The sequence below is a fragment of the Ochotona curzoniae genome, unplaced genomic scaffold (assembly GCF_017591425.1).
Source record: "Ochotona curzoniae isolate NIBS_2020 unplaced genomic scaffold, NIBS_Ocur_1.0 scaffold_2453, whole genome shotgun sequence".
In the NCBI taxonomy this organism is placed as follows: Eukaryota; Metazoa; Chordata; class Mammalia; order Lagomorpha; family Ochotonidae; genus Ochotona; species Ochotona curzoniae.
The window spans coordinates 19,837,609-19,860,922 of record NW_024467094.1 but is presented as its reverse complement, the minus strand read 5'-3'; the positions used below and the strand labels follow the sequence as shown (position 1 = coordinate 19,860,922).

Genomic DNA, 23,314 nt, shown 5'->3' with positions numbered 1-23,314 from the left:
GGAAGCCAAGTCTGGACTATGCCAAAGCAGGAGCTTCAAGTAGTTCTCCCACTGGGGTGCAGGGACCGAAATACTGGGTCGTTATCAGTTGCTCTCCCAGAAGCTTTAGCAAGGAGCTGGATCAGAAGTGGAACTATGGGGGGGTGGTGGCACAATAGTTTAATGGGCTCATTCTCTACCTCAAGGCACTATCACATAAGGACACCATTTTTTTAAGATTTATTTATTTTGGGGGCTGGTGCCGTGGCCTAGCAGCTAAAGTCCTTTCCTTGAATGCAACGGGATCCCATATGGGTGCCGGTTTTAATCCCGGCAGTTCCACTTCCCATCCAGCTCCCTGCTTGTGGCCTGGGGAAGCAGTTGAGGACGACCCTAAACCTTGGGACCCTGCACCCGCGTGGGAGACCCAGAGGAGGTTCCTGGCTCCTGGTTTCAGATGGGCACAGCACTGGCTGTTGCAGTAACTTGGGGAGTGAATCATCGGATGGAAGATCGTCCTCTGTATATTCTGACTTTCCAATATAAATAAATCTTAAAAAAAAAAAAAAGGTAACAGAGACAGTATCTCTACCATCTCCCCAAGTATTTGATCCATTATATATGCTGCCATAGCAGGACATATCATGCATTAGCAAGGAGCTGCATAAAAAGAGGCAGGAGTTGAATACTGACACTCTTCATACAGGAAAGGAGTAACAACTGCTGCAACACAGTGCCTTCCTGTAAGCTCGTGTTGAAGTTTTGCTTTCCATGCTCATCTGGAAGCTAGGACATAAATCTCACCAACACAGCACTTGACACAGTGGCTAATTGCCTGGCGATGGCAGTGCCGGCTGCAGCAGGAGTGGCTCGTCAGCAAACTGGGAAACCCAGTGAACAGAAACCAAGCATCTCAGCACGCCTTTCCTGTTTAGGTGTAGAGCCACTGGTGGTTTTGAAAAGCTTTCCAGAAATGTTGACTTTGCTTTGAGAGGTTTTCTCACCTCACTTCTGACATGCTCTCACCACCTCCCCCCTTTTTTAAATTTTGAAGCTTTGCTGCAAGAGGAGAGACGGCAATGGCCAGAGCTGGGCTGGTCTGAAGCCAGAAGGCAGGAGCTTCCTCTGGTTTCCCATGTAGGTGCATAGGGAGCCCAAGGACTTGTGTCATCTTTTGCTAATTTTCTAGGCCATTATCAGGGAGCTGGTTCAGAAGTGAAGCAGTCAGAAGTGGAACCTGCACCCGTGAAGTATGATGGTGCCACAGGCAGAAGCTTAGCTTCCACACCGTGGCATCAGCCTCTGAAACTCCTTTCTTAATGGCATCAGTCACTACTAAATAGTAGTTTACATTAAGTTCCTTCTGTATCATTAGGGCCAAGCTCCAAGAAACATGAAAGGCAGGCATATGACTGACAGCAGTTAAGCTGCCACCTATAACACTGACATCTTATATCTAAGCACTGGTTTGAGTCTCAGCTGCTCCACTTCCCTGCCAGCTCCCTGCCAATGGCCTGGGAAGAGCGATGGGAATAGCACAAGTGGAGAAACAGATGAAGCTCCTAGCTCCAATCTTGACCAGCTCTGACCATTGCTACCAGTGAACCAGTGAACGGAAAATTTCTCTTCGTCCTTATAACTCTGTCTTTCAAATAAATGAATAGGTCTTTTAAAAACTGTTTAGTTTAAATGCTTAGTATAGATTGAATTCTAGCTGAATGAGTCCAGTCTCAAAATGGAGTTACATCCACCACCCCTCTACCTTGTTACCCATAACCCTTGTCACCAGCTGTCACTGGTACTGGGGAAAGGAGGGCCAGGTTCTAAACACACTGAGGAACCCGCTGGTCTGAGCTTCAGTGATTAGCTCTTGCATGGAAAAGGTGGGTGCAGCAGCGGGGGCTTGCAACACAGGCTGCAAGCACAAGCTGAAGCCAGAGGCCTGTGTCCAGAGAGGGAGGCCTAGCGCCCGGGGCCACGTCACTGACAGTGGTAAAGAAGAAGCAGAGGGGTAGGAGCAGAGACTGCTTTGGGAAAGCATGGCAAGATCATGAAAGGCGAAGTGGGAAAATTTGCTGATGATATGCTATGGAAAACTGCTCTCTTAACGGGCATGGCTGTAAAGTGAAAAGGGTCCTTTGTAAACCACAGGCAGCACACGTGGCAGCCTCCAGGGTCGTGGAGGAAATTCCAGCTGCAGTAGAAGAGGAGGCTGTGGCAGCAGCAGTGTGGGGAGGAAAGTGGCAAAACGGCAGTAACACCGGTTTTGGTAGCAGAGGCAGCTGTGGTGATACTGGCCCACACATGGCTGTGGTAGAGAAGCAGCTGATGGCTCCAGTGGAAGGGGAAATTTTGGACCATCATCACAGTGGTGGGAACTGGGCTGACACTGGAAGTTAGCAATGGACAGCTGTGCTAGAATTACGGATCCAGGAAATGGGACAATTTTGGTGGAAGAAGCTCAGGGAGTCTCTACAGTGGTGGTTGTGGATCTGGTGGTGGTATTGGCAGATGAGGGTAAGCAAGAAGGTCGTGAAGAGCAGAAAAGGGCTGCGGTTTTCAGCAGGAAGTGGCCGGGGAGTTTTGGAAAAGCTGCAACCCTTTAAAAAGACAGTCTCCCAACAACAGCCTGACAGTTCGGCCCCAGGAGGAACTAGGACCCGCGCTCAGCAGAGAGAGCGCGCCCCCTAGAGGAAATCTCTGTACAGGATGTCACGGCAAAAAGCAGCTGCGGGTGGTGGGGGGCTTCACCTTCTATTTTCATCACATCATGTGGAGCGGGAACAAGAGTAAGTAATTGAACTATAATCGGTGTCCCTGTGGCCCAGGTTTCCTTCATTTTAGTGCAGAACCTTTGACACAGCTTAGTTTTGAAGGCATTTTCTTGTGAGTTAACACAAGAGCATGCTTATTTATTTTATATGGATTTTGCTAAATTTAACTCTCAAAAATACCTGCTGACTTGCAGGGTAAGCCATGACTTTCAAAGCATAATATGAATGAGTGCTGATGCATGGAGAGAATAAGTATTTAAGTATTTGCTTTGAGTAACTGGGGGGCCATGAGGGAGCTAGCCAAGTAAATATAGCAGAGAAAGTCTTCAGACAGGGAAAGGCACGTGTGAAGGCCTGAGGCAGGAGGAGGCTTGGTAATAATGAGGAGAGGGCATGCAGGAGATGGTGGGGCAGAGTTTAAAGGGCTTTTCCTGCAAGTTCTTGTAGACTTCAACTTTTTCTCTGTGCTGTTGGAGGATTTTCAGCAAAACAACAAAATATGACCTGCCTTTTTAGAAGAGACCATCACAGCCAAGCCTGACTCACAGCCCATCTTGCCCTGAAACCACCATGGCTGCCAAGACTCATGGAAGGCTGCAGGCTCTTGGAAAAAATGAGACGGCAATATCCTTTCCTTTCTCTAGGTGGTGCTGCTGCCCTGCATATGGGGTCCCTTTGGCCTCGCCCGACTGCCTGCCCACCCTTCTCTCCCACATCATCTAGGCTTTGCGCAAACTGTTAGGGGCTGGCTGCCGGCCTGTGCCTCAGCTTCCTCTTCCATTCTCTCCTCAGAAGCTCTAGATTTGGAAAGAGAGAGAGAGAGTTGTCCTTGCTTGTTCATGCTTCCCTGCACACTGGTTCTCAAGACACAGCTCATGTTCACTTTCTTTTAAAACTGTGTTTTTTGAAGAGTTACACACACACACACACACACACACACACACACACACACACACACACACACACACATCTTTTATCCACGGTTCCATCACAAAATAAAGGCCAGGGGCTGAGCCATGCCAAAGTCAGGAACCAGGGAGCTTCTTCTGGGTCTTCTATGTGGGTGGCAGGGCTCAACTTCTTGAGCCATTTTCCGTTGCTTTTCCAGGTACATTATCAGGGGACTGGATCAAAAGCAGAGCAGCCAAGATTCAGACCAGCACTCAGTGGGTTGCTGGAGTTGCATACAGTGGGCTTTACATGCTACACCACAGCCTTGTTCACTTGCACTTTCAAAGCCTGTAGCCATCTCCCCTGCTGAGCACAGACCTGCTGAAGGGCGAGAAAGCGGCATAGTCACCCTGCCCGCACCTGCTGCCACCTTGGCCTCAGCCTGGCTGACCCAATGCCTGTGGCGTGAGGTAGTGGCTGGAGCCCCTGCCCTTCTGGAGTTGGCAACATCTGTTCTGTCTCCCTAGCCCGAAGCTGTATGCCAGCTTCCCTTTCTCCCCCTTCCCTTCTCTCTCATTTCTTGGCTGGTCACTGGAAACTCTGTCTTATTATTTTCTCACAAACTCACTAAAATCCCTTTTGTGCACACTGGCCTGGCTTTGGCGTACTCTGGAGGCTCAAGTAGCCAGGGTTCGAGGCTGACAGGTGATGTCACCTGAGGGAGGGTCCAGGAGCCAAGTCTTTGATGACATACAGTCGCTTGGTGGGGGGGTGGGGGAACAGGGGTAGAGAGTTTTTACTTAGAGAAATCATGAACCTATTTTTTCAAATGTGAAACACAACTCATTTTAGCACTGGCAACTAATTAATTTTTTAGAAATTATTTGACAGGGGCTAGTGTAGTGGCTCAACAGGCTAATCCTGCACCTGCAGTAATCAGCATCCCATATGGGTGCCAATTCATGTCCCAGCTGTTCCATGTCCCATCCAGCTCCCTGCTTGTGGCCTGGGAAAGCAGTGGAGGACGTCCCAAGGCCTTGGACCTCTTCCTCCACATAGGAGACCCATGGGAAGCTCCTGGCTCCTGGTTTTGGATCAGCTCAGCTGCAGCTGTTGTAGCCATTTGGGGAGCAAACCGGAAGAAGAAAGATCATCTCCCTGTGTGTCTCTCCTCTCTGTAAATTTTTCTCTTTCTTTCTTTCTTTCTTTCTTTCTTTCTTTCTTTCTTTCTTTCTTTCTTTCTTTCTTCCTTCCTTCCTTCCTTCCTTCCTTCCTTCCTTCCTTCCTTTCTTTCTTTCAAGATTTATTTAATTTTATTACAAGGTCAGATATTCAGAGAGGAGGAGAGACAGAGAGGAAGATCTTCCGTCCGATGATTCACTCCCCAAGTGACTGCAATGGCTGGTGCAATGACAATCAGAAGCCAGGAGCCAGGAACTTCCTCCAGGTCTCCCACACGGTGCAGGGTTCCAAGGCTTTGGGCCATCCTCGACTGCTTTCCCAGCCCATATGGGATCCTGGTGCGTTCAAGGTGAGGATTTTAGCTGTTAGGCCACCACGCCGTGGGCTCTGCAAGTCTTTCAAATAAAAAAAGTCCTGAAACATTATTTAAAAGGCAAAGAAATGGATAGAGACAGATTTTCCATCTACTAGTTCACTTCCCAAATGCCCATGGTAAAGTAGGTTGGGACACATTGATGGCAAGGACTCAATTCCTTGAGCCAACTGCTGCCTCCCAGGGTATGTGTTTGCTGGTAGCTGAAATCAGAAGTGGAGCCAATACCTAATATGGGATGTGAGGATCCCAAAGTGGTAACAAAGCTACTACTACAAAAACCTGTCCCTGGGCTCGGCACGGTGGCGCAAGTGGTTAAGGTCCTTGCCTTGCATGCCCGGGATCCCATATGGGCGCCGGTTCTATCCCAGCAGCCCTGCTTCTCATCCAGCTCCCTGCCTGTGGCCCGGGAAAACAGTCGAGGACGGCCCAAAGCTTTGGGACCCTGCACCCGCGTTGGAGACCCGGAAGAGGCTCCTGGCTTCGGATCGGCATAGCATCGGCCGTTGCGCTCACTTGGGGAGTGAATCATCGGACGGAAGATCTTCCTCTCTGTCTCTCCTCTCTGTATATCTGTCTTTCCAATAGAAAAATAATAAAAATAAATCTTAAAAAAAAAAAAAACTGTCCCTTTAAAATGCTAACAAGTAGACCAGGGAAAGCACATGTATCAGCCTTCTGACTGCCCAGAACAGCCGTTTCTACTGAGTGTGTCAGTGCTGTTTCTTTGGTCACTGATCTTAGCCCCTCATGGTGATGCCCTCTGCCTGTGATCACACACTGCTTACTACCTCCCCTGACACTGCCTGCCTGCAGAATGACTTGGGCACACTGCCAAGCTTGTTGCTCTCTAACCCACCCCAGGCTCTCCCCACCCCCACAGGCTCCCTGCTGGCAAGCAGGCATCAGTGCCCTGTTCCCTCCAGGCCTTCGACAGTCCCTGACCTCACCACATGGAGGTGTGCACCGCGTGTCTGTCTCCCCACCACAGTGTGCTGGCCCAGTACCCAAGTGCCCACATTTTACTCATCCTAGCATAGGTGATACCCCTGCCACCTGGCCATTAGTTGGCACATCACTTCTATCTAGTCAAAACTACATGATGACTCTGGCCCAGGTAAGATAGCATTATGTCAAGGACATTTATTTCCCAATCGGTCTTTTACACTAAAGACCTGGCATACTTTTGAGAAGGATGAGGGGGACCGGTTCTCCCTTTCCCTCCACGGCCCCCCTGGCTCCAGGGGCCAAGCTGTGGGAGCCACACCGGGCTCTGGGCGCCAGCACCACCGCCCCTGTCCCAGCCAATCCTCTTATAGGCAGCTGCTCTCTGTAATTTCAGGGGCTTCCTTGATCCTCTTCCACTTGACTATTGGTTCCTGGGGAAGTTTCTTTGAAGAACCTGATGAAGAGACAGTGCAGATTATATCGCAGAGAATCAATTTGTCACACATGGGAGGGTAGAGAGAGCAGACAGGAAGAACCTCAACCTTCAGTCTACAGCCCTGCTGCTCTTCTTACAGAGACCCCACAAGGCAGGGGGATGCAGCCTGTCGCCCCTGAGCACAGTGCACTCTCACCTGGCACGGATAAGGAAGTGTTCAGAACAACTTAGGGGCGTGGGCTGCACAGACCCAGACCTCCAGGCCTTTGTCTCCTCCTACCCGTCCTTCAGCTGTCATGACCTGGCTCCTAGGACACTGTGCTGCAGGGCTGTCAGCAAACACCATCATCATGAGCAGAATGCCCTCTCATACCTCAGGCTCCTGCTGAGAACATGGGGAGATGTGGGACCTATGTCTATTCTGCTTGGGGTGGCTTTCTGGCATTGCTAGGGCACAGCAAGCACACAGACAGCCTCCTGTCTAACGTATCCCAGCCAGAAAGAGGGCCTGTGGGACACTGCCCGCCAGGACTTTCCACCTGAAGCCCTGTGCACACAGGATGTGTGCTGCCGAAACAAACATAGCAGCAAGTTGGAGAAGTGGAGCAGCAGTGACTCAAACCCCTGCTCCTGTAGGGAATGCAGTGGCTTTACCTGCAGTACTTCAATGCTTACCCTACCTGTGCATTTTAAACTTTCTATAATGAGCATATCAGGGTAGACAGCAAAAATGAGAAAAGACAAAGCAGAGGAAGGGAAGGAAAGCAAGACAAAAAATGCAAGATGAAGTAAAGATGGCAAGGAGAAAAAGGAACGTGTCAGCCTCCTGGCCAGGGCTCCTGGTTGCCTGAATTTGTGCCAGCGAAATACCCAGTGCCTGCTGGCATCCCCCTTACTCCCTGCCAAACACAGACACCCCCCAAATGGGCATTACCTCTCCAGGCCTGGGCCAGCGGCTCCTGTAGCAGGGTGGCCTCCTGGTGCGGGACGTGCATTTTGGACAGCCTCTCCTTCATGCCGCTGATGTTGCCCTGTAGTCCCCAGGCACTGCACCACTGCACAGCTTGGGCAGGCTGTTTTCACCAGCAGCAAGCAGGGAACTCTCTGGTGTGTCAAGAGGGCAGAATGACACCTGCAAGAGGACACAGTGCTCAGAAGAAAGCGACCCGGATTCCAGAGCCCCAGCCCTGAACTTGAGAAGAATCTACATCTCATCTGTGCCTAGCTGAGCAGATGGAGTGTGAAGCATAGCAGTGCAAGACCAGGGACCTAGGGGACAGAGAGTCCAGCCTGTTAACTGTTTCTTTGTGGGTTGTTTTGAATTTAAGATCCTGCCCTTTCTTTTTGCAAAAACAGAATCTTGTTTTCAGTGCAACAGTGGCACTAAGCAAAGTCAAAGTGTTCTGGCTGCTATGTGAAGTGTGAGAGCAGCCAGCAGATGGAAGGTCACTTACAGTACCACAGGATGCTGCCTGTGTGGCCAGCTCTTCTGTGAACCTAAAACTGCTACAACTAAAACATCTAGCATTTTACAAAGCTCATCGGATCTGAGTCAGATTCTATGCTGCAGTTAAGAAACTGCCACTTGCTGAGCTTTTAGACATAGATTTATTTATGACAATTTCATGATTAGAAGGTCTTGTCTTTTTTATAATTACTTCAGAATTTTAAAAAATTTTAATTGGAAAGTCAGATTTACAGACATAAGGAGAGACAAGATCCGTCTGCTGTTTCACTCCCCAAGTGGCCACAATGACCTGTGTTGAGCCGATCCGAAGCCAGGAGCCAGGAGCTTCTTCCGGGTCTCCCACATGGGTGCAGGCTACCAAGGCTTTGGGCCACCCTTGACTGCTTTTCCAGGCCACAAGCAGGGAGCTGGATGGGAAGTGGAGCTGCCGGGATTAGAACCAGCATCCCTGTGGGATCCTGGTGCGTTCAAGGCGAGGACTTTAACTGCTAGGCCACCACACCACGCCCTTGCCAATACTTTCAATATTGGAATTCTTTCATCTTCAACAGTTTTGGCAGCTAGGAAAAAACAGCTGATGGCAATACAACTCAAATATTTCAAGTGGGCCTTTACAGTAGCTAAAAACCTATCCAAAAGACTGCTGGCCAGAGCAAATGTTTCTGGGTGAAGATTGAATTAGTACTTGAGTTTGACCAGACACCGAATTCCTCCATCTCTCTGGGATGGAGAAACATTCTATTTGTTGGCACATTTACCTTCCCCAACCGGGCTTCTCTAGAGATTGCCTTTTCCAATAAGAAAGACAATCTCTGGTTTTTCAAAGGTCCTGGAAACTTCATGATATCCTTCAGAGCTGCCTGCCACGCAACTTGATGTAGCTACCTCCTCCTCCTCTTCCTCCTCTTCCTCCTCTTCCTCTCCTTCCTCTCCTTCCTCTCCCTCCTCCTTCCTCCTCCTCCTCTCCTTCTTCCTCTCCCTCCTCCTCCTCTTCCTCCTCTCCCTCTTCCTCCTCTCCCACCTCCTTCCTCCTCCTCCTCTCCCTCCTCCTCCTCCTCTCCCTCCTCCTCCTCTCCTTCCTCCTCTCCTTCCTCCTCTCCCTCCTCCTCCTCCTCTCCCTCCTCCTCCTCCTCTCCCTCCTCCTGCTCCTCCTCCATCCCCCGCGGAGCTGTAGACCTCACAGTGGTGACACGGAGTCATGAGGGGCCGTTTCCACCTCATTTTTCCTCAGCGTGACACTGGGGCAGGCCCCCCACCCCCGACTGAGGAGGAGAGAAGAAGGGAACTGGGCCTGGGGTTGGGGCACTGGCGCTGAGCGAGACACTCGCCAGGTAGTTTCATGCTGATTCTGAGGCCGCTGGTACCCGGGTGAGGAAGAGCCTCCCTTGCTATGGGGCAGCGGCCAGGGAGAGGCTATGGGAGGTGGGTGAGACCGGCTCTATCCCTGCCCTGGGGAAGCGCCTCCGAGGGGAAATGCTGAAAGGGATGAAGGGGAGAAAAAGGGAGAAAAAAAGAGGGGGAAGAGGCGGGGGGGGGTGGATAAGAAAAAGCAAGACAGAGGCTCTAGCTCATCCACTTGAGAGTAAGGCTGGGGAGGGAGGGGTTTAAATTTATTTTTACCATTATTTGACACAGTAACACAAAGAGAGAGATGATCAAGCTGAAAGTCCCCAGACACCTGCAACAGCATGGTGGAGGGAATCAAAGCCAAGAACTCCATCCAGGTATCTGAGGTGGGTGGCACAGACACCACTTGCTGCCCCAGAGCATGCATTAGCAAGGAGCAAGATCAGAGGTTGAGCCAAGAGCAGCACTGTATGCAGCACATCAAGCTGCTACTTGTGATGCTGGCATCCCATCAGAACGCTGGTTCAAGTTCCAGCTATGATCTGGCTCCCTGCTAATACAGCAAAAGATAATCCAAGTACTTGTGCTTCTGCTACCCACAGAAGGACATATGGATCTAGCGTTCCTGGTCCTAGCCGCAGCTGGGCTCAGCTCGGGCTGCTGTAGCTATCTGGAGAAGGAGCCAGCAAATGGAACATTGCTCTGGCTCTGATTCTAGTTTGGCTCACTCTCTTTTTCTCTTTCCATCACCGCCTTTCGAAAAATTATTACATTATTTATTTATGTATTTGTTTATTTTTAAAAGCAAAAATAAGGGCCTGGCACAGTAGCCTAGCAGCTGAAGTCCTCGCCTTGCACACTGGGATCCCATATGTGCAGTTCTAATCCCAGCAGCCCTGCTTCCCATCCAGCTCCCTGCTTGTGGCCTGGAAAAGCAGCTGAGGACGGCCCAAAGCTTTAGGACCCTGCACCCACATGGGAGACTCAGAAGAGCTTCTGGCACCTGGCTTCAAATTGGCTCGGCTCCAACTGTTGCGGCCACTTGGGGAGTGAATCGATGGATGGAAGATCTTTCTCTCTGTCTCTCCTCTCTGTATATTTGTCTTTCCAATAAAAATAATAAATAAATCTTAAAAAAAAAAAAGCAAAAAGAAGGAGCCGGTACAATGGCTCAATTAGTTAATCCTCCACCTCCAAATACAGCATCCCATATGGGCACCAGTTGTGTCCTGGCTGCTCTACTTCCCATCCAGCTCCCTGCTCGTGGCCTGGGAAAGCAGTCGAGGACGGACCGAAGCCTTGGGACCCTGCACCCGCGTGGGAGACCTGGAGGACGTTCTTGGCTCTTGGTTTTGGATTGGCTCAGTTCCAGCTATTAAGGCCATTTGGGAAGTTAGCCAGCAGAAACAAGATCTTTCTGTCTCTCCTTCTCTCTGTAAATTTGCCTTTCCAATTAAAATAAATAAATCTTTGTTGGGGGGGGGAAGCAAAAAGAAGCCAAACCAAGAGTGATTCAGGCAGTCTGATAGGAATGTGCATGTTTCCAAATGGCACCTTATCTACTGCACCAAATCCCCGTGCCACCCAGGGATGAACACTGCTGGAGACCAAACGATGAAAGCCATCGTTTCCGGACAAGCCAGGCCAGGTTCTGTTGCCAGTCCCTGGAGACTTCCCTAAGTTCACGGTACCATACGACCTGGCTTCAAGTGTCCTCACCAAAGGCTCCTCAGGGACATCCCTGCCCCTGTGAATACCAGGTTGTGTGTGCTCAGGCTAAACTTCTGCCTTCTTGGATCTGCCCGCTCTGTGGCTGGTGCAATGATGAAGGTAGAGGCAGCCGGGTGTTCCTCAGGCAGTGAGCTATGGAATGGAGCAGAGGGTCTTTCCAGGCCAGCTCGTGACCATGACACATCTGCCCATGTCAGCCACCCCGCAGGAGCCGCCCTGCCTGCCTCACCTGGGACTTGGCCACCTGGCTGTTCTTGGTGTGCCTATAGAGCCGGCGCAGCTGCTTTGCTTCCAGTTCTGAGAAGAGGGAGACAAATCGCCAGAGCATCCTGCAGGGAGAGACGGTGCTGAGGCAGTGGGCACACACTCCCCACTCTACCCCTCCTGTGCAGCTCTGTGGCCAGGCTCCGCCCTGGGAGGATGGGATTGCCTGCTGCTTTCCTGGTTTTCGGTTGTGGAGGATGGAGGGGCAGGGGTCGGCCAGAACTTGGACAGTCTGCACTGTACACAGTAGCTGTTCCAGCAGAGGGCCCGCCCCCACCCCCCCAGGTTGTAGAAGGGATCTGCTCCACTAGGTGTTGCCCCAGGAGCCCCGCCTCCCCGACACAGGGCTGAAGGACAGGGGTGACAGGGGTGACACGGCCGCGGGACGGGCGGCCTTACCTCCTCCAGTGCTTGATTTCCCAGGACCGGCAGCAGTGCTGCAGAAAGGTGTTGATGTGGTCCCCGAGGACCACAAGGCTCTGCTTCCTGTATTTCAGCTGCTTCTTCTGAGGCAGGTCCCTGGGAGGGTGCAACTTTCGCAGGAACTTCTTCAGTGGCCTCAGGTATTCTTTACACTGGGGAGGGGGTTGAGGAGTGTGGGAAAAGAGGTGAGGCACGTGGACCTGGCTGCTGCCCTCTGAGACCTAGAGAGGGCTGTGCAGGGAGGAGGCTCCAGGGGACCTCTCACCCCACTTCCTTCCCAAGGGCATGACAAGCGGAGCAGAGAGATGTGGGCGAGAGGCCGGGGTCTTCCCGACTATGGTTCCCTCAGCCATGGGGGAGCACAGGATAGGGCTGCACACTGGCCCCTCAACTCACAATCCTGAAGGCATCCTGGCCCAAGCCCTCAGCATGGCACACGAGTGACTGTCCCAGGGGACTGCAGCTGGAGCTCCTCCTTGCACAGGACACACTTGTCCCCTGAGAGAAGGCAGGGTGCTGTCAGCAGGGATGGAGGGTGGGCAGGAGCCACAAGTGTTGAGACCAGGATGGGCAAACTCATGGCCCCAAGGACTCTCCAGGCCCGTCTCCATTCTCCCAGTGTCTTCCTTCCTGCCCCAGAACAGCAATGACTGAGCACTGGGCAATAAAAGCCATCTCTAAACACATACACTCACAGTGGTCCACCTCTCCCTTTGTGCTCACCACAGCATGCTAGGTAACCCTGCAAAACACCTGATAGGAACTTTTCGACTTTTCCCCCAAGTGGGGTTTGTCTACTCATTCATTCAGCAAACATGGACCGGCTGCCTGGGCCCCATCTTCACATCATGCTGTGGAACAGGACGATGGTGATGAGCAGAAAACGCATTTTTATTTCAAAGTGGGGCAAAGAAAGGAGGAAATTCGTGACACAGTGGCTAGAAAGGGGCATTGCAGGTCAGAACGTAGGACAGGGCTGACACCTGGAGATGCACCTCAGCTCCCACGGGCCTTTCAGAAAAGCAGGCAGAATTCCTGTCTGTGTTCTAGGGGATCCCAAGAAAGATGCAACCTCAGATCATTCTCTGGGGAGATCACCACAGAAGACGATGCGGCAGGCTGGAGAAGTGACAGGACAGAGGCTCCCAGAGGCCGTAAATAGAGGGGACCCTGGTTGGAGGATGTAAACGTGTCATGCACCCCACACTGCCACAACCACACATACCCCATAATGCCTCCACAGCGGTGGATGCTCACGGCCAGCACGGGGCTGGGGCTCCCTTTTGTCCTTCTGCCAGGACCTGGTGTCCTCCATAAACCCTTGTCTGAATCCCTGTGTTCTTCTTCCCACTGCCCGCTCCTCTAGGTACCCCTGTCTCTTCCTCCTTGAATTTCTAGTCCTCAGTTTTCCAAAACCAGACCATCAGTCCCTCGGCCTCTCCTTTCTCTTACCCCTAGAGCCCCTCCCACCATCACCTTCTCTAGCAGCTTGCTCCCTTCTCCTCCTTGCCAATCCGAGGCCTCCATCTCAACACGGGGTGCCGGCAGACTCCGAGGTGGCCCTGCTCAAGTCCCCCTCAGGCTTCTGACCCACTGCTTCCCCGACCTGAGCCTCTCGGGGAGTGAGTGGGCAGGTGAGCTCCAGAACGAGCAACACCATGGCAACTGCCAATACACAGCGCTCGCCCCCGCCCTCGCCCCCAGTCTGCAGCACGAGGGTGGAGGTGGAGATGGGGTCGCGCACCCCCAGGGATACGCTGAGGGACCCTTCAGGCACACTGCAGGAAGCCTACGCTGGCCGGGCAGGAGCAGTACCATGTCCACACCCAAGAGAACTATAGGACCACTGACGCTGCGCGCTGGTCACACCTGACACGTTTTCCTGCGTGTGGATGGGACGTGCAGGGCTCCTTAAGAGTGAGGACCAAGCCCAGCATTTAGGACCCAGGGTTAAGAGGCTGTGCTTCTCCCAGCTGGGGCTGGGGAGCGGGGAGACCCTGGTCACTTTTTTTAAGGCCAAGTGGGCACCGACGCCGGCAGCAGTGCGTTGTTTCCTGAGTCCTTACTCCACCCTACCTGGGGACGGTGCAGGCAGTGACCCATTTTCACAGACACCCACCTAACTTGCCTGCCATGCACGGGCGCCAAGTGGGGCGCGGGGACTCAGCTCTGACGCCCACCATCCCGGCTTTTTTGGACGGCGTAGCCCCTGCGGCGTCGAGGCCCCAGGCAGAGAGGAGACGGGGTTTGCCGGGGTGTCCGCGTCTCAGCTGCCCGGCCGGCCCGCGGGCGCTGGGAAGCGCTGGGGCGAGCCAGGGCGGCCCCTCGCGTCTGCCGCTGCTTCCGACGGGAAGACGGTTGCAACGGCGGGGCGCAGGCTCGAGCCGCATCCTCTTGCCAAGAAGGCCGAGTCCCGTGCGCCGGGGCTCCCTCCGTGTCATCCAGGATAGGGGCCCAATTTTCCCCAGCTAGGGGTGCCAGGTCCCGATTCCACCTCACCCACAGCCCCGACCCCGACCCCCGTGCCATCTGGCGGCACGACGTGCACTGAACAGGGAGCCCGTGCTTGGTTGCTTCACCGCCCGGGGTCCCCGAGATCCCGAGGTTTGGACCAGTTCCCTTTGAGTCCCGAACATTGCTCCAACCTGGTCTCCATGCCACCTTGTTTAACACTTCTCATCTTTAAAAACAAACAAAAAAAAAGTTTTATTTATTTTTATTGCAAAGTCAGATATACAGCGAGGCAAAGAGACAGAGAGGAAGATCTTCTGTCTGATGATTCACTCCCCAAGGGGCCTCTACGGCCAGAGCCGAGCCCATCTGAAGCCAGGAACCAGGAGCTTCTTCCGGGTCTCCCACACGGGTGCAGGGTCCCATGGGCTTGCCTTCGACTGCCTTCCCAGGCCACAAGCAGGGAGCTGGATGGGAAGCGGGGCTGCCAGGATTAGAACCGGTGCCCATATTGGATCCTGGCACGTGCAAGGCAAGGACTTTGGCCGCTAGGCTATTGTGCCTGGCCAGTGATTGATTTTTTTGATTTTGAAGCAAAACAAAAAATTTCACTTTGTCTTAAATCTGGAAGCTTTGTGCATTAATTTAGGATTATTTTGCAGATGTGTAAGGCTAGTCAAGCTGGCCTTGTCTGTGTTTCTTTCCAGAGTAATACTTGGCAAATGGTGTGCTTCAAAAATGTTACAGTTGTATTCACTTTGAGCCACCAAATTCCATGTCTAGCAACGAGCTTGATGTAGAAGATGGTGAGAACTTTCACAGTAGTGATGAACCGGAAACAATGGCCTGTTTTTAGTAGGATGAGTGAACTATGGTGTATGAATAACACCATTAAAATGGCTCTGATATATGTATTGATGTAGCACAAAGGAACTAAAGCAGCATGTGTATCAGGATCCTGATTGGATCTGTAGGCCTTTACTTGCACAGAAAGCAGTTTTGAAGGTTATACTTCAGTATATCAAGAGTGTGTTTTTTTTTTTTTTTTTAATTCTCTGGGTCTTGAAAAAAACCAGAAATACATTTAACTTAGACATGCTTAAATAATATCATTAAAGGATTGTATGATGTTAAGTTTAAAAATAGATCACAAGGACCTGATGCTATGGCTCAATTGGAAAATTCTCTACCTCCAAGCGTCAGGATCCCATATGGGTATCTGGTTTGTGTCCCAATTGCTCCGCTACTGATCCATTCCCCTGCTTGTGGTAAGGGAGGCAGCAGAAGATGGCTCAAAGCCCTGGGACCCTGCACCTGCGTGGGAGACCTGGAAGAAGCTCCTGGATACTGGCTTTGAATCAGCTTAACTCTGGCTGTGGCAGCCATTTGGGGAGTGGACCAGTGGATGGTAGATCTTTTGTCTTCCCTCCTCTCTGTAAGCCTGCCTTTCCAATAAAAACAAATACTAAGAAAAGTAAACAATAAAAAAGTAGATGACAAAATTATGTGTATGATAAGTCTCATAAATGAACATGAGTGTGGACAAGCCTGGAAAAACACAGTAAAAATTAACAAGGAACAGGGCCTCATGCAGTAGCCTAGTATCTAAAATCCTCGACTTGCATTCACCAGGATCCAATAAGAGAGCCGGTTCTAATCCCAGCTGCTCTACTTCCCTTCCAGCTCCCTGCTGGGAAAGCAGTCAAGGATGGCCCTAAGTCTTGGGATCTTTTTTTTTTTTTTTTTATTGTTGTTTACATTGTATTATGTGGTACAGTTTTATAGGCGCTGGGGATTCCCCCCACCCCTCCTATAACCCTCCCCCCATGGTGGATTCCCTGGGATCTTGTACCCAAGATGTGGGAGATACAGAAGAAGCTCTTGGCTCCTGACTTTGGATCAGATCAACTCAGCTCTGGCCATTTGCCCACTTGGGAAGTGAACCAGCCAGTGGAAGATGTTTCTCTCTGTGTCTCCTTTTCTCTGTAAATCTGCTTTTCCAATAAAAAAATAAGTAAAACTTAAAAAAAATATAATGTGTGTGCGCACATACAGACATACCTATTAGTGTACCTCAAAGAGTTGAAAAGCAGAATTTAAAGATTTTTTTTAAAAGATTTGTTTTATTTATTTTATTGCAAAGGCAGATGTACAAACAGAAGAGACAGAGAGGGAGATTTTCTATCTGTTGGTTCATTCCCCAAGTGACCACCTCAGCTGGAACTGAACTGATCTGAAGCCAGGAGCTTCTTCTTCTGGGTCTCCCAGCGTGTGCAGGATCCCAAGGCTTTGGGTCATCCTCCACTGCTTTCCCAGGCCACAAAGAGAGAGCTGGAAGGGAAGTGGAGCAGCTGGGATACTAACCAGTGCCCACATGGGATTCTGCCACATGCAAGGCGAGGACTTTAGCCACTAGGCCTCTATGCTGGGTCCGACATGTTTGTTTTTTAAACATATTACTATGTATATCTAACAGGCAGACACACCTTAGATGTTGGTTCACTCCTCAAAAGCCTGCACTGGCTGCAAAAAGAAGACACTTAAATGCCAGGGACAAGGAAAACAGCCTAAACCTTCCAGGTAGGTGGCAGGAGCCCATGTACTGGAGCCATCACCACTGCTTCCCCAGGGTTTGCCTTAGCAGAGAGCTGGCAGAAGGGGCTGAAGTGCCTTCTGAACCTGGTACTCCCACTGGGGTGGGGGGGAGTGCATGGCCTGCTAAATGGAACCTTGACCCCTTGGCCAAATACCCACACTGATGAGTTTAACTTGATGCCAAAAGAACTGAAATCCATGCATAGGTTTTAATTAATACTGATCTTCTATGAGCATTTGGACGTTCTTTGTGTATCTGCATTTATCTCCAGTTCTGAAGGGGTGGCTGGATGCCTGCGCCTCGAAGCTTTGCTGTCCCTGCTTGCTGCCTCACTGTCTACACCCCTCCTCTTCCCTTCTAGATCTTCCAGTGAGTGTTAGGCTCTGGATGGCTGCCCTGCTCCCATAATGGTTGTATTATCCACCAGGGGGAGTAGCCTGAAGAGACAATAGAACCTAACATCAGCCAGGAATAATGGCCCAACACACAACATCAACTAAAACGCAACAAAAAGTCCATTGCCTTTGGGAGACATTCTTCAAAACTGATTTGGTCAGCATAAAAATTGACTCTTTCGGGCAAGTCCACTCATTCCACGAGGTCTTTTGAACCCTTTATTAAAACAAACAGGAACGGGTGATTGCTGTGGTTGAAGTGTCTTCTACTGGGATGCCTGAGTTGAGCCCTGTCTACTCCTGACTTAAGCTTCCTGCCAGCATGGGTGCTGGGACACAGTGGGTGGTGGTTGGAGTGGGTAAGTCCCTACCTTCACCACAAGGGAGAGCTGGATTTTCACAGCTTCTGACTTTGACTCAGCTGTTGCAAGCATTTTGAAGTGAACCAGTAGAAGAGAGGTCTCTGTCTCTCTCCTTTCAAGTAAATTAAAATTAAAGAAATGTGTGCCATGTACTTGAGGTACCTGGCAGACAGTAGATGAGCAGCTTTCAATTTTTCCTCTCTGCTTCATGCAGGCTGCTGTGCCCATAATAGCACAAACTGGTCTCATAAACATCATGCATTATTTCCCCTCCTCCCCTCCACAGGAAAAAGCTCACTAACATTTTTAAAAATAATTTATTTATTTTAATATTTTCTGATACAGTTCTATGGGTTCTGGGATTTCTCTTTCCCTCCTCCCCAAACCTCTACTGCCATTCCTTCCTAATCAGTGGTAAGTCCATCCTTCTACTATTTAAGTGTATTCTGACACTAAATTCTTGAATGTCCTGAGTCAAGTGAACATAGGAGAAGACTCAGCATCTACTGACAGAGACCTGCCTTAGAGCAGTGCTAGGCCTGCAGATCATGCCTCAGCTCCCAGCTGAGGACCCAGGCATTCCTAGCCCACAGCCAGCAGGGTCTGAAACACAATTGAAGCCAGAATCTTTAATTAAGGGTGTCAACAAGCCTTTGAAACCCTAACTTTCAAAGTGTGAGAATTCATTGGAGAAGTCTGTAGCTGCAAAGATGTTCAGAACCAGTGATCTTCCAGGTCTGGGAAAGGCTTGGCCCTGCTTCTGGAGGGTCAGATGGGTCTTGAAATCTGAGCTCATAGAAGCGCTCAGATGAAGTCACTACAGTAAGTCTTGAGAAAAAGGACAGAGGAAGAAGGCAAAGAAATTTAATGCTAACCATTTCCCCAGGCCCAATCCAAGGAACTAGGGATTAAGCAGGTTGCCAGCGAGTTGCTGGACCTCAAACAAAGAAGCTGAGGTCCTGCTGGGACTCCTACTGGCAGCCTTCATCCAGCTCTTAGCAAGTGGAGTTCCTCCTGCACTGATGCAGGCACCCTGGGCTAAGGAGGAGCTGCAGGTGCAGGGCCTTCTCTGCTCCATAGGTCCGCTCAGACATGGCTCAGCACATGGGTCAGGGGTACCTCTTCACCTCCTGCTGCTCTTACAACAGTTTGCAAAGATGTGCAAACAATTTGATACTGTTTTCTTTGCTCTTAAATTTACCGTGGTTTTCCATTAATTCTGATTTAATTCCATTAAATTCTGATTTAATTTCACTTTTTTTTAATGGCAAAATTTTAATTTGGGTTTATGTGCTCTAAAAATATCTTGTCAGGGTATCAAAATAACTGCAGAATGGCAGCCTCAGAACTTGACTGTATCTAAACAGCCTGATGATGTACAAGTGTCTGTGATGGTACACAATTGCTAGGCCTAATGATTCCATCCGCTTGGCTCTTTCTGGAAGATATTTTCCCCTCTAAGATGGGATTCAGGAGGAAGATCAAGAGAGACAATGCTGGAGCTGGGAATGTTTTGAGAAAGTATACAATGACCCCAGATTTTGTGGCAATTTCTTTCAGAAAGATTGACTGATGAGATAGGAAGGCTTTCATCTGTTGGTTCATCCACCAAATGACTGCAATAGCAGGGACTAGGCCAAGTTGAAACCAGGAGCCTGGAACTCTGTCTAGGTCTCCCAAACAGATGGCAGGTGCCCAAGTACTTGGGCCATCATCTGCTGCCTTCCACAATGCATTAGTAGGAAGCTGGATCAGCAGTGAAGTACCTGGGACTATGAGAGGTCCCAAAGGACACTTAACACCAGGCCTGAAGAATTCATTCCTGCCACCTCTCTTGCTACCTCCTGTCTTGGGCACTAGATTTGTACTTCAGGGCCAGAATTGGTGTTATGGGGAGTTTTACAGATTGAGAAAGATTACCTTGCCTCAAGTGTTTAGGATCAGGATTTCTTTTTTCTTTTCTTTTCTTTTTTTTTTTTTAGAAATTCTGAATTGTTTATTTTTTTAAATTGATTATATTGCATTATGTGACACAGTTGCACTGGGATTTCCCCCCTTCCCAACCCCCCCCCCCATGGTGGATCCTTCTACCTTGTTGCATTATCACAGTTCAAATTCAGCTAAGATTCTTTCATTGCAAGCAGCTACCAAGCATAAAGTCCAGTATCTTATTGTCCAGATAAGTTCAATGGTTTCTAGGGGAGACCATCTCTGGTCTGAAGATAGAGCTGGCAGAGTATCATAGGATCGGCTGTTTTTATAGCTTCTACCTCTTTTCTCATTATGTTTGTATTTTCCTTTAAATTTATAAATATAGTTACAGTGGAAGTTTTATCCTTATCTGCTAAGTCTGTCATTTTTGAATCTATTTCTGTAACCTCATTTTCTTCCTGGTTCTTTCTTTTCCTTCTTGGCATATACAGTAATTTTTTTTTATGCTATTGAGTGTGTGTATGTCCCTTAAAGCACGTTGATTTTTGTTTTTATCAGACAAATTGATTTTAGATGAGTTTAAGGTTTTGTAGCCCTGTTTTCAGTCTTTGTTAAGAGCAGACATACGATGTACTTTAGGGTTAGTTTACTCATTCCTAGGGTTTGCCTCTGTGAGATCTCTCCTGAAGCCTTACGTTATCATGGAGGTGTTTCTACTTTAATTGGTCAAATTCTGAAAGTGGTATAGGATGGCCCAAAAGCTTGGGACCCTGCACCCATATGGGACACCCAGAAGAAGCTCCTGACACCTGGCTTCACATTGGCACAGCTCTGGCTATTGCGGCCACTTGGAGAGCATACTGATGGACAGAAGATCTTTCTGTCTTCTCTCTGTAAATCTGCCTTTCCCATAAAAAATAAAACAAATCTTAAGAAAAGCAGCAGCATCAGCAGCCAGTAGGCTTGTCTTGGTTACAACTCACACACAGATTTCTTGCATAAAAAGTTATATAACCCATGCTTGTTTAATAAGCATGAATGAATGAATGTAATTGAATTTTTATTTTAGTCTTCTAGTTCCCTAAAGAAAAGTCTGAATGATTTACTTTTTCCTAAGAGCTTGCTAACTTATGAATCTATGGGTCAAATGGTCAAGAAGTTATGTAATCAAATTAATCATGAGAAATACGACTAATTTATCAGATAATAATGTTTGCCATGGGTGGTGAAAGTTTGGCAATATTCTCAGGAAGGAAAAGTTGCTCAAAGTAGTAATAAGTTTCAGTTCATGCCTGCTTTTCCTGTACATGGTATGAACACAGATCTGAGCAGGAGTCCAGATCCCAGTTGCCTGGGTTCAAATTCTGGATCCATATCAATTTAGATGGATGACCGGGCAGGTTATTATGTAAAGTTGTAACTCAATTTACTTCATCTGTAAAAATTAATACAATAATGACATACATTTCATAAGGCTATTGCAAGGAGTAAGTAATTTAGTGAAATATGAAAGTGTCTTAAATTAGTGTCTCATATGTGTAGGAGCTCAATAAATGATGGAAATTATTATTTGAGAAGACTTGCCTTGACGACCTCTTTTAAAATACACTGTATATATATATCATTGGCATGGAAAATTAAGTATTTTGAGGAGATAACATTTCTGATTTCGGTGCAAGGATTTCAGAATAGCCAGCCTTGAAAGAATAAAATTGTTCATATGATAGCTAGGCATTAGTTCATTAAATGGCCAACCTGCGCCTTTAAATGTATTAGCAATCTCTAAAATGAGACTTTCAGTTGTGATCATTCCCTGTTTGTTTGGGGATTGACATGGCAGCTAAAAAGACCTGCCTTCTGTTGAAGTGTCCTTTTCAAACAGGAAACATGAGCAGGCTGTTTCTCAGCAGCCACTATTTATAGTTTGTGCTCTGGGAGCACAATGATGGTGCTTCAAGGAAGCTAATCCCAGTCTCTTTGTCACCATGAGGCTGATGTGCATCCTCCTACAGTTTCTGTGTAAGCCAAGGGAAACTTCAAGTTGCCTGTAGTGAGAGACAAGTCAAAGAGCCACGTTTCAGTTTGACCAAATCTGCCCCTCGCCAAGTGAGATTTATCCCAGAACTAGCTCTTTAAGGAAATGGGATATGTCATCTTGAAGACATCTGGACAAAGGTGGAATTAAAGGCCTTCCCTCAGCCTCCAAAGGTTAATGCAAAAGTCAAGCCAGAATTTGCTCCTGGAGATTGTATCTCCTCCTCTTGAGCTGGGCAGGACGCTGTGAATGCTTCAGTGACTACGCTGCAGTGCAAGTGACACTGAGTGACCTCTGAGGCTCAGACATAAAGCAATTGAGTTTCGCTCTGCTTTTCTCTTTCCCTGCCTTCCCCCTGCCTTCTTCCCCTTTCTTCTCACCTTTAAAACCTACCCACAGTGTGTCAGGCAGGAGGAAGTACCCCCCCCCCCAACAGTTCCAGTTAAGCTTTCAGGTGACAGCTAGCATTGCCTGCAGTCCTGCGAGTGACTGGTTTCGAAGCTTCAGTCCCTGGCCTTCGAACCATTGCAGTTGGCACTAGATAGACAGAGGTTAGCTGTGCCCAATGAGCCTTGCCTAAATTGCAGATTCACGAGCTAAATAAGTGCTAAATAATTGCTTCTTTGTCTTTTTCTTAAAACATTTTAAAAAAAAGATTTATTTATTTTTATTGCAAAGCCAGATATTCAGAGGAGGAGAGACAGAAAGGAAGATATTCCATGTGATGATCCACTCTCCAAGTGACCCTAACGGCCGATACTGTGAGGATCCAAAGCCAGCAGCCAGGAACTTCTTCCAGGTCTCCCACACATGGGTGCAGGGTCCCAAGGCTTTGAGCCGTCCTTGACTGTTTTCTTAGGCCACAAACGGAACTGGATGGGAAGTGGAGCTGCCGGAATTAGAACCAGTACTCATATGGGATCCTGGCGCGTTCAAGGTGAGGACTTTAGCTGCTAGGCCACTGCGCCGGGTCCTTCTTCTTCTTTTTCTTTTCTTTTTTACTTTTTTTAAAAAAAGATTTATTTATTTTTAGCAGAAAGACAGCTCTATTGAGAGGAGAGACAGACAGAAAGATCTATCCACTGGTTCACTCCCCAAATGGCTGCAACAGCCAGAGCTGAGCTGATCCAAGTCAGGAGTAAGGAGCTTCTTCTGGGTCTCCTATTTGGTTGCAAGAGCCCAAGGCTTTGTTCTGCCCTCTACTGCTTTCTTTGTAACGCCTTCTACTGCAGGGAGCTGGGTTGAAAGTGGAGCAGCCAGGACAGAAACTGCCATCCATATGGGATTCCAGTGTTTGCAGTGGGCGGATTAGCCCATTGAGCCATTGCACCAGACCCCGTTAAAACACTTTCATTTATTGGGTGTGTAATAAAAAACTGTAAATCCATTTATGCCACAAAAATTCTGGTGGTAATGTATCAATGAGCGGTCCACTAAAATAACCACATTAGAATTTTGCTCTGAGTCTACTAAGGTAGAAATTACTTTCAGTAACCAAACATCTACAGATTCACATTCTGTATATTCTCTCACAATCAATAAACTGATTGAAATGATATAATGTATCACACCATTTAGAGAGAAAAATTTCTACAGTAATTGAAACCATGGAGTTATCTTAGTTTTACTACTGGTTGCTTGTTTTAGTTCTTTTTTGATCTTATTGGGTTCTATACTGAAACTTAATTCTTCCTTATAAACTAAACATAATCAGCTTCAAGTTCACC

At 48.8% G+C, this 23,314-nt stretch overlaps 1 protein-coding gene across 1 annotated transcript; it reads right to left on the bottom strand.

Moving 5' to 3' along the window:
* Nucleotides 1-6,512: 6,512 nt before the first annotated feature.
* CUNH17orf64 (chromosome unknown C17orf64 homolog) lies at nt 6,513-13,343 on the bottom strand. Its single transcript, XM_041000927.1, is given in 7 exon segments — nt 6,513-6,601; nt 7,518-7,641; nt 7,644-7,715; nt 11,359-11,458; nt 11,793-11,968; nt 12,213-12,314; nt 13,293-13,343. Coding segments are annotated over 7 exon segments (714 nt in total).
* Between the last annotated feature and the right edge of the window lie 9,971 nt (nt 13,344-23,314).